At 43.5% G+C, this 18293-nt stretch overlaps 3 protein-coding genes across 6 annotated transcripts in view; 2 read left to right on the forward strand and 1 right to left on the reverse strand.

Moving 5' to 3' along the window:
• The window catches only part of cdc25d (cell division cycle 25 homolog d), a 7007-nt gene extending 5371 nt beyond the window's left edge, over positions 1 to 1636 (forward strand). For 2 of the 3 annotated variants that reach the window (XM_046838030.1, XM_046838033.1), the window contains exons 10-13: positions 38 to 136; positions 220 to 449; positions 650 to 767; positions 1258 to 1636. In XM_046838030.1, the coding sequence (XP_046693986.1) occupies positions 38 to 136; positions 220 to 449; positions 650 to 767; positions 1258 to 1440 (630 nt within the window). In that variant the 3' untranslated portion in view covers positions 1441 to 1636. The remainder of the gene's footprint in view (positions 1 to 37; positions 137 to 219; positions 450 to 649; positions 768 to 1257) is intronic. The other variant, XM_046838034.1, reaches the window with a different exon arrangement.
• Positions 1637 to 5312: 3676 nt separating this feature from the next.
• On the forward strand, positions 5313 to 11313 carry exosc1 (exosome component 1). The gene is made up of 8 exons (XM_046838139.1): positions 5313 to 5447; positions 6941 to 7056; positions 7162 to 7236; positions 8556 to 8644; positions 9747 to 9780; positions 9989 to 10039; positions 10117 to 10201; positions 10696 to 11313. Exons 1-8 carry the CDS (start codon positions 5420 to 5422, stop codon positions 10800 to 10802), a joined length of 585 nt encoding a protein of 194 aa, XP_046694095.1. The 5' UTR covers positions 5313 to 5419; the 3' UTR covers positions 10803 to 11313.
• A 1275-nt stretch (positions 11314 to 12588) lies between these two features.
• On the reverse strand, positions 12589 to 17470 carry LOC124378443 (ABC transporter F family member 4-like). 2 transcript variants are annotated; one of them, XM_046838156.1, is made up of 3 exons: positions 17368 to 17470; positions 15479 to 15594; positions 12589 to 13158 (listed from the first exon to the last, which is right to left on the reverse strand). In XM_046838156.1, the coding sequence occupies exons 2-3, from the start codon at positions 15484 to 15486 to the stop codon at positions 12792 to 12794; spliced, it is 375 nt and encodes a 124-aa protein (XP_046694112.1). In that variant the 5' UTR covers positions 15487 to 15594; positions 17368 to 17470; the 3' UTR covers positions 12589 to 12791. The 2 variants fall into 2 exon arrangements, with proteins under 2 accessions (XP_046694112.1, XP_046694113.1); XM_046838157.1 differs by lacking the exon at positions 15479 to 15594 and having other exon boundaries at positions 17368 to 17441.
• Between the last annotated feature and the right edge of the window lie 823 nt (positions 17471 to 18293).

Raw genomic sequence — 18293 nt, forward strand, 5'->3', positions numbered from 1 at the left:
CTTTACATAGACCTGCACTTCTTGTGTCGACCTCCAGGTGGCGTCTCTGCTCCAAGGTGAGTTCAGCTCCGTGGTTGAAGAGTTCCTGATCATCGACTGCCGTTATCCATACGAGTATGGAGGAGGTCACATCAAGGTCATTTGAAACGCCTCTCAGCGTATGCATTGTTACACTCTCGCTCTTCACCTCACTCACCCAGGATCTGCCTTTTCTTTCAGGGAGCGGTCAACCTGTACACTGAGTCTCAGATGTTCCAGGCTTTCATCCAGGGCTTGTCTAATACCACACAGGTGTCTCCAGCTGGCCATCATGCCCCAGACGAGGCGTCTGCTGTGGGGAGACGGGGCAGCAGAGGGGAGACACCAGGGGGAGTCAAGGAGGGAGCATCGTCCCGCAGAAAACTCATAGTGTTTCACTGCGAGTTTTCATCAGAGAGAGGACCACGTCTGTGAGAGAACATACACACACACACACACACACACAAACTATGGAATCTCAGAGAGAAACAGCTGACCAAACATATGGGCCACTATATTTAGACCTAATTGGATCTTCTCCACTCTGTTTGTAATGTACACCCTGTGTGTGTGTGTGTGTGTGTGTGTGTGTGTGTGTGTGTGTGTGTGTGTGTGTGTGTGTGTGTTGTAGTTGTCACTATCTGAGGGAGTTGGATCGTACTGTAAATGCTCAGACGTACCCTCATCTCTTCTACCCTGAGCTTTACCTACTGCAGGGGGGGTACAAGCTCTTCTACTCCTGCTGTCCAGTAATACACACACACACACACACACACACACACACACACACACACACACACACACACACACACACACACACACACACACACATATACACACACACACACACACACATACACACACACACACACACACACACACACACACACACACACACATATAATACACACACACACACACACACACACACACACACACATAATACAAAACAGATTTTTATCGTAGTTTCCATCTGTCATTGTTTCCTTTTTCTTCTTTTCTTTCTTTCTTTCTTTCTTTCTTTCTTTCTTTCTTTCTTTCTTTCTTTCTTTTTTTTCTTTCTTTCTGTAACTTCTTTTTCCTTTCTTTCTTTTCCTTCTTTTCTTTCTTCCTCCCTGTCTCTCTCCTTTGTCTTTCACTGTCTGTCTGTCTTGCTATGCTTTATTCTCTCTCACTCTCTGTCACTCTCTCTCTCTCTCTCTCTCTCTCTCTCTCTCTCTCTCTCTCTCTTTCTCTCAGGAGCTGTGTGAGCCTTGTGCTTATGTCCCCATGCGTCACAGGGACTTTAGAGAGCAGCTTCACTGTTTCAGCAGGAAGACACAGCGACATCGTCACCGACGTCCAATCAGATCGCAGCTTTTAACCCTGACTGAGGGCTGTGTTTCTAAACAAAACCACAAACGACTGACTGATAATCAGTAATAAAATACACATGTTCTAATCTGATCTAAAGCCCTATTTCACATGTAGTCTCTATTCCCTGGTCCAGGCATCTCCACTCTTCTGGGAAGATGTTCTGGAGTCACTAAGCACAGAGTTCCCACCTCTTATTATAAGAACACAAATCTTTAACCCACTCATATTTATTCAACAAAATAAACCCTTGTGTTTAAATACCCCCAGGTTTTCATTGTCCAGTTGCACAGAGCTTCATCCCAGGCACAATGTCCTGATTTTCATTATCATTTCAGTTTCATGTTAGTTTGCTCTAGTGTTTTAGTGTTATGTGGAAGTTAGATAGCTAGAGTGGTAGTTAGATAGTTAATGGGGAAGTTAGGTAGCTAGAGTGTTAGTTAGATGGTAGTTAGGTAGTTAGAGGGGACATTAGATAGCTAGAGTGGTAGTTAGATGGTAGTTAGGTAGTTAGAGGGGAGGTTAGATAGCCAGAGTGATAGTTAAACGGTAGTTAGGTAGTTAGAGGGGACGTTAGATAGCTAGAGTGGTAGTTAGATGGTAGTTAGGAGGGAAGTTAGATGGCTGGAGTGGTAGTTAGATGATCGTTAGGTAGTTAAAGGGAAGTTAGATAGCTAGAGTGGTAGTTAGATGGTAGTTAGGAAGGAAGTTAGATAGCTAGAGTGGTAGTTAGATGGTAGTTAGGTAGTTAATGGGGAAATTGGATAGCTAGAGTGGTAGTTAGATGGTCATTAGGTAGTTAAAGGGGAAATTGGATAGCTAGAGTGGTAGTTAGATGGTAGTTAGGTAGTTAAAGGGGAAGTTAGATAGCTAGAATGGTAGTTAGATGGTTGTTAGGTAGTAAAGGGAAGTTAGATAGCTAGAGTGGTAGTTAGATGGTCGTTAGGTAGTTAAAGGGAAGTTAGATAGCTAGAGTGGTAGTTAGATGGTTGTTAGGTAGTTAAAGGGGAAGTTAGATAGCTAGAGTGGTAGTTAGATGGTAGTTAGGTAGTTAGAGGGAAAGTTAGATTGGTAGAGTGGTAGTTAGATGGTAGTTAGGTAGTTAATGGGGAAGTTAGATAGCTAGAGTGGTAGTTAGATGGTAGTTAGGTAGTTAGAGGGGAAGTTAGATTGGTAGAGTGGTAGTTAGATGGTAGTTAGGTAGTTAATGAGGAAGTTAGATAGCTAGAGTGGTAGTTAGATGGTTGTTAGGTAGTTAGAGGAAGTTAGATTGGTAGATGGGTAGTTAAGGGATGTTAGAGTGGTAGCTGGAGTAGTTAGATTGGTAGTTAGATGGTTGTTAGGTAGGTAAAGAGGTAGTTAGATAAATAGATAAGTAGTTAGGTGATTAGATTGTAGTTGGGTAGTTCGAAGGAAGTTAGATAGCTTGAGTGTGTGTGTGTGTGTGTGTGTGTGTGTGTGTGTGTGTGTGTGTGTGTGTGTGTGTGTGTGTGCGTTCATGAATGTCAGAGGAGGTCAGCATGGAGTTGAACCTGTATGATCTGGATAAAAACCTGGGACCCATAAAGCCCATGCAGATCCCTAGGGATGAGCACAAGGCCATGAGAGCTGCAGTTGCTCAGAGCATGGGCAAGAAAAAGGAAGAGAGGAAGAGAGAAGGATGTGAAGAGGAGTAAAAGAAAGAGAAGGAGGAAGAAGAAGACGTGGGAGGAAATGCTGGCAGAGCGAGATTTATGCAACACGTTTTTTTTCATAACGATCGTTACAGAATGTGTTCTGTTTCACCACGGCCTCACTGACTGATTCATTCTTTATTCCAGAGTTGTGATGAGATTTCAGAAAATGTTCCTCAGCAGAGTTTAAACGTCTGAAGCTCCTGAGTGACCCGAGACGTCCTGGTGCATTCAAAGTGCTGCATTTACTGCGAGCTGCAGTTCAACACGCTCGGCTTCTCTTCAGTACTGTGAGATCTACGGCAACCGTATCCAGGCAACGACACTTAAACGAACGACGGGGCAGTGGATAAATCCACTGTGTGTGTGTGTGTGTGTGTGTGTGTGTGTGTGTGTCTATTTTTCAGAAAAGAAGCAGAATGCGTTCCAAATCGTGCCATGACTCACACTGAGCATTGCACGCCTACACCATGGCACTTAAAATACACACACACACACACACACACACACACACACACACACACACACACTCAGAAAATCCATCGTTTTACAGATTTTCCCCTGGAGTTAATTGAGAGGACCAAAAGTGACCAAGCTTCGGAACTTCTGGACACCGTATGTGTGTGTGTGTGTGTGTGTGTGTGTGTGTGTGTGTGTGTGTGTGTGTGTGTTTTACTGTAGTTCCACGGTGCATTAATCTGACTCTATCTACATCTCATTGTCCTGAAATATGCAAGTTATAGGGACGATGTTCTCTATGAACAGCCGTCACACTGCGGGGCCTCGATGCAACGATCTCTGGAAGTGTGATGTGAAGCTACGCTGGAGTTTTGTGTCTGAAAACACAAAATAAAACCTATTTGATAAGAATGAGATTGGGAACGTAGGGTTTATTTCATTTCAATTCCAAAAAACTTGTGTGTAAATGAGTCAAAATTTTTATCAAAAATGTATAAATAAAGAAATTAAATTGAATGAGTGTATGGCAAAAAAATTATAATATAATATTATATATATATATATATATATATATATATATATATATATATATATATATATATATATATATATATTTATATATAATTGTCCTATACACAAAGAACCTTTTACCCACAGTATATCGTTAAACTACATTTATTGTTTTTAATTTTTTATATAATTTCCATATTTCATTCAAAATGATTTATTTATTTCTACATGCATACACACTATGGTTGTGCATCTCCATAACTGAGGCTGATTTGATTCGCATCTCCACGCAAAGCCAACAATACGATGCATTAAAGCTACACGTGATGCAGCTATCAAAACCATACGATACCAATCCCCCTATCCCCCGATCCATTCCATTCAACACAATAGAAAAAATAGGATGCTCTGCAATTCAATAAGATACAGTTCTTCTGATTTCTAAGGCATGGCCCTGTCAGAAACACGCCTTTGTAGTGTAAAATGATTTAAATAAATAAATAAATAAAACCACATGTTCTTTCCTGTTGTGGTTGCAGGAAGTTACAGCTCTACCTCTGCCATGTTAATCTGTATTCAGTATATCAGTAAATGTAAATGAGAATTTTTCATGTATCTGTAATTTTACTGAAGTGTTTCCATTAGGGTAAACTTTTACTGTAACTTCACTACATTTCAAAGTCAAATATTTGACTTTTTACTCAACTACATTTAGTGAAATCAGTCGTTCCTTTTTATTAATAAGGATAAAAACGTAACTGGTCAAACACGTAGCGAGTCACCAATCAGGATCGAGCGCACGCTCTGTTTTACACGCGTTCTGATCGACGCTCAGTGTATCTACTGATCACCAACATACAGTTCAGCATCAGTTCAACTTCAAGCAGAACATTTAGAGAAGAATAAATGATGAAGAAACTCCAGACTCGAACTCGCCACAACACACGTGACCTCATTTACACCATTTTATTAAAGAAGATGAAAAGAAAGTTTGGGGTTCATGATTATTGTAATAGAAATCAATCAGTGTTTGAGTCATTAATATCATTCCATTAATAGATCAGTGTGCTGAGAGTCACATTCGAATCTTTTCACATAAACTGAGGTGATTAAGTAAAGAATCTTGTGATAAAAATGATTATAGGAACATAATAGTTATAATAAATCAGTACTTCGGATACTTAAGCACATTTGAAATACTTTTGTTTAAGGTTTAAAGAGTGTTTCTCCATTCACATATAAGAAGGTCGCTTTTTGGTTTCATTGATCACTTTTTATTTATACTTTTTTGCCACAACAAATATGGCGTCCCTGGTGTACTACGCGCCACCTTTTCGACGAATCAGAATCGAGCCTCGCGCTGCTCCCAGCAGCCAATCAACGCTCGCCTGACTCTTCTTGAAAACATGTCGCCCATGAAGCTGTGTGTTCCAGGTAAGGCTCATGGTGTACACGTTATAAACGCTTATAAATGTGGTTTTTTTTTTGGATTATAGCAAATTTACGGAAGCTGGGACCAAATGATCTCGGTTGTTTAAATATTCAGTTTTGGGGGATATAACGGAAATATGTAAAGAGAAGCGAGTCCATGGCTTGGGTTTGAATCAGTAATAGCAGCAGTAGGAGCACGCGCTCCCTTTTTTCCACGTGTTCACGTGTCGCTCGTGTTTAAATTAACGCTTTACAATCTACAAAACACGGTTTATAGTAGTGTAATGTAGTAATCTGTTTGGGGCGTGTGCCGCTTGTTAAAAAACTTTTGCCCCACCCCACTCACTCACACACACATACACCCCACCCCACGTGAGAGTGAAGTGAACACGTCGGCTTAGTCCCGCCCACCGCTCGAGGGGCGTGTCCCTGCACACGAGCCAACAAAACATACCTGGGACGCTTTGATCGGATTCCAGGTGGATCGCGTCACATGCAGCCTAAACATGACAGGACATGAATTCATGAATTTTACACGTGGGGTGTTAAAGGGGGTGGGGTGGGGTAGGGGTGGATATGCGGGGGTGGTAAATGGGGCAAGGGTGGGATCACCTTGCTTGTGCACAGGTGCAGGACGTCTGTAAGAGGAGGACGAGTGTGTGTGTGTGTGTGTGTGTGTGTGTGTGTGTGTTAGAGATACAGGACGTCTCTAGAGAGGAGGACGTGTGTGTGTGTTAGAGATACAGGACGTCTCTAGAGAAGAGGACGAGTGTGTGTTGGAGATACAGGACATCTCTAGAGGGGAGGAAGAGTGTGTGTGTGTGTGTGGAGATACAGGACATCTCTATAGGAGAGGATGAGTATGTGTGTGTTGGAGATATAGAATATCTCTAGAGGGGAGGACGAGTGTGTGCCAGAGATACAGACGCCTCTAAAAAGGAAGATGAGAGTGTGTGTTAGAGATACAGGACGTCTCTAGAGCAGAGACGGAGTGTGTTTGTTGGGGATAGAGGACGTCTCTAGAGGGGAAGGGGAGTGTGTGTTAGAGATACAGGATGTATCTAGAGGAAAAGATGAGTGTGTGTTGGAGATACAGGACGTCTCTAGAGCAGAGACGGAGTGTGTGTGTTGGAGATACAGGACGTATCTAGAGGATAGGATGAGTGTGTGTTGGAGATACAGGACGTCTCTAGAGCAGAGACGGAGTGTGTGTTGGAGATACAGGGCGTATCTAGAGGATAGGATGAGTGTGTGTTGGAGATACAGGACGTCGCTTGAGGGGAGGATGAGTGTGTGTGTTAGAGATACAGGACGTCGCTAGAGGAGAGGACGTGTGTGTGTGTGTTAGAGATACAGGACATCGCTAGGGGAGAGGACGAGTGTGTGTGTTAGAGATACAGGATGTCTCTAGAGGAGAGGACGATTGTGTGTTAGAGAGGGATGAGATCCTCATGTCATATCGACGTTCCTCCAGTCTGGTGTCTTCTTGTGTGCAGGTGAAAGGCTTTGCAGCGTGGAGGACTGCATCCCCGGCACAGGCACGTATCCAAGACACGGCTCTATTTTTGCATCGCTTGCAGGATACGTGCTCAGGAGGAACGAAGGCGAGGAGGTGAGGACGTGAACGTGTTTGTTGTGTGTGTGAGAGAGAGAAAGAGATTTTGTGTTTCGGATTGTATGCGAATAGAAAAAGTAAACAATCTGTTTGTTGTCATAGTTACCGATCATCTCTGTAGTTAGAGAGACAGAAGCACAGCTATTGCCTGATGTCGGAGCCATCGTCACCTGTAAGGTAAGCGTGTGACACAGAGACACACTTCTCCCAAGGCACTTACACTCTTTCACTCACTCATTTCTCTCTCTCTCTGATATTCCTTTCATCTTTCATATTCTTGAATAAAAGACGAATGGAGTTATTGTTTCCCTCTTTTGGTCTTTCCTTCCTTCTCCCACCATTACTACGTTAGAAAAAAAAACGTACTTTTTCACATACGGGCGTTATAATGAACGACATTACAGGGACATGTTAAAGGGACATGTCAATGATTTTACAGGGACATGTTAATGACATTACAAGGGTGTTACAGGGACATGTCAAGGGCGTTACAGGGACATTACAGGGACGTTAAAGGGACATGTCAATGACATTACAGGGACGTTACAGGGACATGTCAATGACATTACAGAGATGTTACAGGGACATGTCAATGACATTACAGGGACGTTAATGACATTACAGGGACGTTACAGGGACATGTCAATGACATTACAGGGACGTTACAGGGACATGTTAATGACGTTACAGGGACGTGTTAATGACGTTACAGGGACATGTTAATGACATTACAGGGACGTTACAGGGACATGTTAATGACATTACAGGGACGTTACAGGGACATGTCAATGATATTACAAGGACGTTACAGGGACATGTCAATGACATTACAGGGACGTTACAGGGACATGTTAATGACATTACAGGGACTTTACAGGGACATGTTAATGACGTTACAGGGACATGTCAATGATATTACAAGGACGTTACAGGGACATGTCAATGACATTACAGGGACGTTACAGGGACATGTTAATGACATTACAAGGACGTTACAGGGACATGTTAATGACATTACAGGGACGTTACAGGGACATGTTAATGATATTACAAGGACGTTACAGGGACATGTTAATGACATCACAGGGGTATTTCAGGTCACCTCAAACACCAGCTCCACAAAGATTATATTTTTTTGGTTTTGGTGTGTTTGTGTTTTGCAGTCTGTCAGTGTTTATCTGCTCTGTAAGCGCTGCCTCTTGATAAATCTCTGTTCCTGTTCTGAAGTTTTACGTGTGTGTGTGTGTGTGTGTGTGTGTGTGTGAGCACCAGGAGGCTTTGTGACCAGTGAACGGGGAAAAAAAATTCAGTTTTCATGAATAATCTTCAAAACGCATACACACACACACACACACACACACGGTTCATCACTTTCTTGTTTTTTTAGATAGCAGTGGTTTAAATGGCTGGAGAGGTTGTCATGGTAACAGTGTGTGTGGTTGTGTAATGGTGTGAGACAATGTTGCAGTGTGAACGATGTGGGTTTGTGTGTCCAGGTGACGAGCATCAACCCACGCTTTGCCAAAGTGCACATCCTCTACGTGGGATCTACTCCTCTCAAAGACCGGTTCAGAGGCACTATCAGGTATATACACACACGCACACACACACACATACAACAAACACTTATACCATATACAGTGGAACCCGGTTATCTCGACCTCGGTGAACTCGACAACCCTATTAAGTCGACGTTTTTTAAGTGGAACCGCCAAATTCTCGCTTTGTCTTAGCATTTTTTATCGGTTATGTCAATTCTTTTATTCTTACGAACCCTAATATCTCGAGCACAAGGGGGGGCAAATTTGCCACTTAACGTCTGTTATGTCAGGAATCCCCCTGCCACCCCCCCTTCGGCGGCGGCATTCCCCGAAGCACCCTGCTGCTTCTCCCGCACGGAGCTCGTCGCAGTCATGCTGATCACACACACCTCACTCTTATTCACTCACTCATCCCATCTCCTATTTAAGCCCCTCACCTCCACACACTCGCGGTCCGTTATTGTTTGTGCACGATCGTATGTGTTGGTTCATGGCGGTCTGTGTAATCGCGTATACGTATCCCGCTATGTACCCTTCTTCTCGGACTCTGCATTCTCTCAACGGCACCCCGGATTACCCGATCCTGCTGTTTTCCATCTTCACGCTGTCTGCACCACGTTTATCCGTTACTGCCCAGCGCTGCGCTTTCTATAGCGCGGATCCGTGGATTCTCTACACGAACTCTCTGCTCCCGGAGCGCAGCACTGGATATTACTGCTTCACTACAAGTATTGGTAGATTATCTCCTGAGTATTCTCAATAAACTTTGTTTGCGTTTACTTGCGATTACAGGTTATCTCAATCCAAAAAACTCCTTCAAAAACACGTGCATGTACATTCTCATTTATTAACGCACATCATGTACATAAAGAAATTTCAAACACGTTAATATTTTGCCGCCATTTTGATTTTCGGTTATCTCGACGCTTTTTGGCATCTCTTAGGCCCTAGACATAACCGGGTTCCACTGTGTACACACAAACACACACACACACAAAATTATACCATATACAAATTACACACTTATGTCACACATACACTATACACACATATATCACACTTTTATCGTCTCCAGAAATGACGTTCTCTCTCCATCTCTACCTCGCTCGTATTCTCTCTCTTTCTATCTCTCTCTTTCCTCTGCAGGAAAGAAGATGTGAGAGCGACAGAGAAAGATAAGGTGAGGATGTCATATCATGTTAGTGTCTCTCTCTATTTATATATATATTTTATACCTTGTTATTCATGTTTCCCTTAAATTTCTTATTCAGGAAATGAGAAATATTTTAGATACGTCAGTAAAAAGATTTTTGTTGTTACATTGCAGTTGAGGAAATTGTCAGATCCATTTATATAAAAAAGAAATATATTTCTATTTTCCCCTGCAGGTGGAGACGTATAAAAGCTTCAGGCCCGGTGACATCGTCCTCGCCAAAGTTGTATCCTTTTAACACGTCATCAGTCACAATTTCGTTGGCCGCCGTTTAGTTTTTTGACCCTTGACCCCTGCGCTCAGATCTCGCTGGGTGACGTGCAGTCGAATTATCTGCTGACTACGGCGGAGAACGAACTGGGCGTGGTCGTGGCCCACAGCGAGGCGGGTGAGTAGACACGCCCACTCTGGCCTCTGATTGGTCCCGATACTGTCGAATCATTCAGCTGACCGTAGTGCAGGTTTATAAAAAAAAAAAAGTGCTCGTTCTGATACGGTACTGTTTCCATAGTAACGGAGAGTAGAACTGAACGATTGTTTTTACAGCTGCTATAAGTTTGCACGCTTCTCTATGCCACTGAACCCTGGATTTTGATTGGTTCACAGGTGGCTATATTACGCCTGATCTGTTTTATTTTCTCGTATTTTGTATTTTTAGTCCCTTTTTTCACATTTTCACTGCGAGTTGTATTCTGTATATAAATGCGTTTGCGAAAAGTCGAGGACGGTGAGATCAGCGTGCAAGATGCGACTCTGTTTCGTTTTTTTATTCGACCAATCACAGGCCTTGTTGTCTCACGCAACGTCTACGCACCACGCCGTTCCCTCGTATCGTATCGTTTGTGGCTTTAGGTTGTGTGTAACACGCTGTCTGCTGTACAGGGGTACAGATGGTCCCCATCAGCTGGTGTGAAATGCAGTGTCCTCGAACGCACAACAAAGAGTTCCGCAAGGTGGCGCGAGTGCAGCCGGAGTACCTGCAGGCGTAAGCTCCGCCCCCAACGCCAACCCTTCCCCCGGAACACACAGCTTCATACACGTCACACCAATCCATTATCAGACGCCTGCGTGACCCGAACGCCATCCGAGCCAAACTTCTCCGAGGAACAAACTGGAGAGAAACGAAACCTGATTCTCCTTTAATGGGAGATTTTTTTGAACTAACACTTTTTCTTCTTAAATCTGTAACCCTGTGGTGTTTTTATGCCTCTGTGATGCACAAGGAGCACAAGTTCGTCTTTTTTTTATATTTCTTTATTCTTCTATTCCTAATTTTTTCATTTCTGTACATGGAGAAATTATGGATATTTACAGCAGTCCAAATAAAGTGAGAAAAAAAAAAAAGAGAAAGATGAGTGGATGATGTCGTTCTTTTAAAGTTGAGCATGATGGAGGTTTCATGTCTGACGCTTTAGAGAAGAAATACAGAAAAGGGGAATGACACGTTTCTATCTCTCTCTCACACACACACACACACACACACACACACACACAGGAGCTGGTAAATGTCACTCGTCGAACCGTGTCGAGTTCTCGCTCTTGGCGTTTGCGTCGATGTGGAACTTCTTACTGGGCGGAGCCGTGAACCCAAGCCCTGCCCCCCTGTTGTGAAAGTCCATTCTCCGGTTCTGGGCCTGTTCGAACTGCCCCATGAGGCCCTGCTGGAGGTTCTGCTGGCCCTCTTTTCCCAGAGCCATGTTGAAGCGGCTGGCGTTCGGTCCCGTCTGCTGGCTTCCCTTCTTCATCCCTCCCATCAGACGCAGGAACTTCAACTGTCGCTCCGAGCTCTCGAACTGGGCCGTGTCCCACTGACCGAAGTTCTACACACACAGAAATCTGACTGCTCAGAAGGTCTACAGGTTTATATCAATTGATATAAATATGCTAATTCTAATACGCTATCGTTTCCATAGCAACAGCGTACTGACACGAGTAGAAGTCGTCACCAGTGTCGGCTTTCTAAGTTTTCTTATGTTTTCAGAACAAAATGATTTTTCACCAGAAACAGACGAGTAATCAAGAACAGGAACATACTAGATTTACGGTTATAGAACAAACGTAACTATAAAAGGATAAATACTGTAGTAAAAAAGTGTCCAACTGTGTGTGTGTGTGTGTGTGTGTGTGTGCCGATACATACCGATTTGTTTTGGGATTCTTCCTCTGTGTCCTTTTGCGAAGCTAAACTCGGAACCTGGGGTGGGGGACACAATCACACATTATGAAACGAGTCTGTAGTGGTTGCCATAGTAACGAATCTTTCAGTAAATAATTAATAATAATTTTTTTTTAATATATTTAATTTAATCACATTCACTTCCTTTGCAATGTTTTTAATGATATTTAATAACAACATTATTCGTTATTAATTATATTTGTGCTTAAAATCGTATTTTATCATTATTTTCTGGAGTCTTTTTTTCCGGTGAACTCACGTCATTATCCTTCTCTCCGCCCTTTTCTTTCTCCTCTGCCGTCTGCTCGTCATCCGTTCCATCGTCTCCTTTTTCCTTTCGCTTTTCTGTTTTTTCTTCAGCCCCTTTCCTGCTTGCTTCTCTTCCTCAGCTCCAGCGTCCTCCTCCTCCTTTTCTTCTTCTCCTTTAGCTAGCTCTCGCTCATCGCTTTGCTGCTTCTTCTTTTTCTTCTTCCTGCTAATATCCTCCTGCTCGGTTCCTCTCTCTTGTTCTTCTTCTGCTGGAGCTTCTCCTCCCTTTTTTCTTCTTCTTCTTTCTGTCCAGCTCCAGCTCTACAGTCTCACTTCCGTCCCCTTCTTTCTCTCCGCCGCTCTTTTCCTTCCTTCGTTTCTTGTTCTCAGTTTTCTCTTGGTCGCCGCTGCCCGAGCCGCTCTCCTCCGTCCTTTCGCTTTCCTCACAAACCTCTTTCTTCCCTTTTTCTCTTCAGGTCTTTTTCCGCCCTCAACCCTTCCTCCGTCTCCACGTCTCGGTCCTCCGTCTTTTTGTTCTTTTTCTTCTTCTGCTTCACCGGAGCACTCTCCTCCCTCGCTTCCCGAGCTCCTCTGCGTTCTTCTCCTCCGTCTCTTCCCCTCTCAGTCCTTTCTTTCCCTTTTTCTTTCCTCCTTTATCCAGAACTCCTGCATCCGACGTTTCTATACTTCCCTCGCTCTCTTCCTCTTTTGCTCTCTTCGATGACTTCTTTTTCTTCCGTCCCTTTTCCGGAGCCTCCTCGATCTCCACTGCGACTTCCTCCTCCTCTTCCTCCGTCTCCTCGTCTCTCAACTTTTTCATCTTTTTTTTCTTTCGGTCCTTTTCCTGAACTCCGACTTCCCTTGTTTCTACGCCTCCTTGACCCATGTCTTCCCTAATCTCTCTCTCAGACTTCAGCCTCCTGAAAAATCACACACACACACACACACACACACACACACACACACACACTCGGTTAAAGTAAAAGCATTGCATCGCCTAAAGTCCAAAAGTTTGTGCACCCCAGCCATATGTCCTTGTTGAACATCTCATCCCAGATTCTTTCTCCATTCTTCTCGCAAAGCTCTCCGCGAGATGTTAATGGAGTGGTTGTTGAACATTCAGCTACGAGAACGTGAGTGAGATCAGATGCTGATGTCCAGATATCAATATAGCTTAAGTTTCAGTTCATTCCAGAAGTTGTTCAGTAGAGCTGAGGGGGTCTGGACTCCAACCAACAACCAGGTTCTCATCGAGCTCGGGTTTGTGCACAGGAGCGTCGTCACGTGATTAGAAATTGTAATTCTACATGATACATGGGCGTTCTATACAACTGAGAGAACCACATATGGGTGTGATGGTCGGGGGCGCACTTTCTTTTGGTTACATAGTAAGTTACAATTTTTTTTTGTGAGTGATTTTAATAATCTACACTGTTCTGTACTCTGTCAAGCTACACATCCTCCTGAGAGCCCAGAGATCCTGCCACCTTCCCCTGTCCTGACCACCTCTGTCACCTTCCCCTGTCCTGACCACCTCTGCCACCTCCCCCTGTCCTGACCACCTCTGCCACCTTTCCCTGTCCTGACCACCTTCACCACCTTCCCGTCCTGACCACCTCTTCCACCTTCCCCTGTCCTGACCACCTCTGTCACCTTCCCCTGTCCTGACCACCTCTGTCACCTTCCCTGTCCTGACCACCTTCCCTGTCCTGACCACCTCTGCCACCTTCCCTGTCCTGACCACATCCCCTGTCCTGACCACATCCCCTGTCCTGACCACCTCTGTCACCTTCCTGACCACCTTCCCTGTCCTGACCACCTCTGCAACCTCCCCTGACCTGACCACCTCTGCCACCTTCCCTGTCCTGACCACCTCTGCCACCTTCCCTGTCCTGACCACCTCTGCAACCTCCCGTCCTGACCACCTCTGCCACCTTCCCTGTCCTGACCACCTCTGCCACCTTCCCTGTCCTGACCACCTCTGCCACCTCCCCTGTCCTGACCACCTCTGCCACCTTCCCTGTCCTGACCACCTTCACCACCTTCCCTGTCCTGACCACCTCTTCCACCTTCCCTGTCCTGACCACCTCTGTCACCTTCCCTGTCCTGACCACCTCTGTCACCTTCCCCTGTCCTGACCACCTTCCCTGTCCTGACCACCTCTGCCACCTTCCCTGTCCTGACCACATCCCCTGTCCTGACCACCTCTGTCACCTTCCCCTGACCACCTTCCCCTGTCCTGACCACCTCTGCAACCTCCCCCTGACCTGACCACCTCTGCCACCTTCCCCTGTCCTGACCACCTTCCTGACCACCTCTGCCACCTTCCCTGTCCTGACCACCTCTGCCACCTTCCCTGTCCTGACCAACTTTGCCACCTTCCCCTGTCCTGACCACCTCTGCAACCTCCCCCTGTCCTGACCACCTCTGCCACCTTCCCTGTCCTGACCACCTCTGCCACCTTCCCCTGTCCTGACCACCTCTGCCACCTTCCCCTGTCCTGACCACCTCTGCAACCTCCCCCTGTCCTGACCACCTCTGCCACCTTCCCTGACCACCTTCCCGTCCTGACCACCTGTGCCACCATTCCCTGACCACCTCTGCCATCTTCCCTGTCCTGACCACCTCTGCCATCTTCCCTGTCCTGACCACCTCTGCCACCTTCCCTGTCCTGACCACCTCTGCAACCTCCCCTGTCCTGACCACCTCTGCCATCTTCCCTGACCACCTTCCCCTGTCCTGACCACCTTTCCCTGTCCTGACCACCTCTGCCACCTTCCCCTGTCCTGACCACCTGTGCCACCATTTCCCTGACCACCTTCCCCTGTCTTGACCACCTCTGCCACCATTCCCCTGACCACCTCTGCCACCTTCCCCTGTCCCGACCACCTCTGCCACCTTCCCCCTGTCCTGACCACATCCCTTGTCCTGACCACCTCTGCCACCTTCCCTTGTCCTGACCACCTCTGCCACCTTCCCCTGTCCTGGCCACCTTCCCCTGTCCTGACCACCTTTGCCACCGTCATCCTGTGATGAGTTTTCCCCAAGTAAAAACTCACTCACTGCTGAGGACGTTCTCCACATTAACTTCATAATGATCCAGGAGGTTACTGTAGATCACGGAGGAACCTTGTATTTGGACTGTAATTCATATCAACAGTCTTTTACAATGGCTTTGAACTACAGTTGTCATGAACGCAAACTTTGCACTCGAGTCTCCATCAGTGACCAGATGATTACCTCAGCATATTCAGTGTTGATGATGAGGAGTCTGGGATCAGGGTTTCTGCAGGTTTCACAGTCAAATTGAAGACTTTTGAAGACTTTTGAAGACCATTAAGAATGAAATTTAAGACCTTTATCACATCAAACACACACACAAATATGTTGTTAGCGACTGGCCTTAAACGAGCCCTCAAGCCAGGTATTGCTAATCTCGCACTTCAGATCTGAAAAATTAAATCAGTTTTACGATCCTAGAGATTCGCCCCAATAACAGGAAGCTGATTGGCTGCTGCATGTTGGATTCATTTGTAGTCGTAATACAGCAAATTCTATTTGGACCAGCGAAAGAAAGAACAACAGTGAAACTAACAAACAAAAACATTCTTAATTGCTGCGGAAGCATCAGAGAAAACGTTACATGGACATTGAAAAATTAAGACCTGTTTTTAATTATTTATGACCTAAAACAAAGAATTTAAGACTTTTTTAAGGCCTAAAATTTTGATTCTAGCCTTTTTTTTTTTTTTTTAAGACCTCAGGATTCCTCTGAAGGTTTCGTCCTCTTAAAATCTCAGAGAGTTTTTCCTTTGCCAAGATCACCTCTGCCTTGGTTATTACCACAGACAAACATATATGGACTCACATATAAGGGTCAAATTATTACTTGAATCGATTTGTTTCTGTAACAGATTCGGGATGAAACAATGTTTCATCCGGTTATTGCGAGCAATAAAATCGAATTGAATTGCCCATGTGACCATAGGGTGCCTAGATTTTTGCCTCCACCTCACTCTGTGTCTCAAAACAGATTTTGAGACTTTTGTAAGCCCAGATTGAGAGTTGTGACGTCACAACCTGCAGGCAACAGGTAAGTCACATGTACACGTTCAGATAGATTAAAAAAACAACAACAATATTTTGATGGACATGTGTGCGGACATGTGTACATACGTGTGTGTGTGTGTGTGTGTGTGTGTGTGTGTGTGTTAGGGGTGTGAGGGTTCCCGTATTCATATCAAACCATTTCAATAGAGGGATTTTGCCGCACATTGGGACCATACGCAGTCCTTTTTACGTGCGGAACAAAGTTAAAATCTTCCCTCAGGAACATATTAAGTGGCGGACAACAAGTTTGTTTAGTCTCCAGCTCTCGAACTTTGAGTGCAGTGTCACGTTTTTTTATTTTAGTATTAAATTGGAAACATACAGAACAATGGCAGGAGTATAAAAAAGTAACTGGAATTCCCGCTTCAAGAATTTCTCTTTAAAGGAGCGAATGAATGAAGGACGAAAGAAATGAAGACATTTTGTTAAAGTCTGCTGAAATAAGTAGAACAGTTAAGTAGCTCATATCTTTAGAAAATTTAATATTAGATATAAAACACACACACACACACACACACACACACATATTCACATCTGTATTACCAAAATGGGATCTAACAAATTTTAAACTATTTAATTTTCCCATTTATATAATTGTATTTAATTAATTTGTGCCAATTCGATCGATTACACAATTTAATTAATTTAATTAAATATATATAATTTTATATATTATTTAACTAAGCAGGCATTTTATTTAAAATTGTTTTTAATTTTAATAATTAATAATAATAATAATAATAATAATAAACAAGGAATCTGATATTGCGTTTCTTCCCCCAAACTGTACCGAATTGTACAGAACCGTGACTAAAAACAGAGGTAAATACCGAATCGTGAATACTCTTTGCACTGTTACACCACTAATGTATAAATATAAATATAATGATTCAACTGCACATCCTACATTTATATTACAACGCGATCACGAAGAAATAGTGTCTCTCTTTACATATAATTATATATAAATAATTATATAATAATATCCACAAAATACACAAAAGCACAATTTAACTCACACGTTGGAGAGAAATAAACCTCGCGTCCAAAGACAATGCGGAAGTAACCCGGAAGTGCTTCAATGCGCTTCTCGGGTAGCAACAGGAAGCGCTTTTCCCTAAAAACCAACCTTCTATTCATAACCATTTTAGTGAAATAATCCTCCTCATCTCGGTTTATCCTGTTTTATACATTACAGAACAGTATTTCATCATTAAAAAACACATTCCTCCATTTCAAAATTTAATAAAAACCTTACAATAACAATAAATCAGTGAAATGTTCACTATAATGATTATAATTACACCTCATTAGGGTTTAGCTTCTGTAATTAGTGCTCTTGGAGGATCAATTAATAAAAAATACAATAACCTTTTAAGCCATTTCTAGTATCCAGGGCAATTTTCTAGTATTTTACATATATATATATATATATATATATATATATATATATATATATATATATATATATATATATATGTATATTTAAAAACTAAAACGGTTATATAATATTATATTCTGTATTGCGTCAACGCTCCCATGATTCTCCAGAGCCGTAGCGTAGAGACGCTGCCAGAACATCAGTGCTCTAAAATGACAAAAAATATCCCAAACACACCTTTTCTACATTTCTTTTTTACTTCTTTATTACATTATCTTCCATCTTCCATTCCAAACTTCTAAACTCTGAGGTGAAAATCTGTTTCCATGGAACGTGGTCTTGGCTTTTTTCGCTTTATGTTCTTTTGACCGACTCCTTACTTCATCTCTCTCTTGGACTACAGCCTTCTGAAAAATTGTACACACACACACACACACACACACACACACACACACACACACACACACACAGTTTCACTTCCAAATGTCTTAAACACTCATTTTCTACATTTCTTTACTTTTTCATTACATCATCTCCCAACTTCCCTTCCAAACGTCTAAACTC

This window comes from Silurus meridionalis, chromosome 24 (genome assembly GCF_014805685.1).
Source record: "Silurus meridionalis isolate SWU-2019-XX chromosome 24, ASM1480568v1, whole genome shotgun sequence".
Lineage (NCBI taxonomy): Eukaryota > Metazoa > Chordata > Actinopteri > Siluriformes > Siluridae > Silurus > Silurus meridionalis.

Excerpts from the sequence above, each read along its gene's own strand:
- exosc1 (XM_046838139.1), top strand. The coding sequence starts at position 5,420 with ATGTCGCCCATGAAGCTGTGTGTTCCAG. Across the intron at positions 9,781-9,988 it reads GAGCGACAGAGAAAGATAAG|GTGGAGACGTATAAAAGCTT; the intron begins GTGAGGATGTCA and ends TTTCCCCTGCAG. Across the intron at positions 10,202-10,695 it reads CGTGGCCCACAGCGAGGCGG|GGGTACAGATGGTCCCCATC; the intron begins GTGAGTAGACAC and ends TCTGCTGTACAG.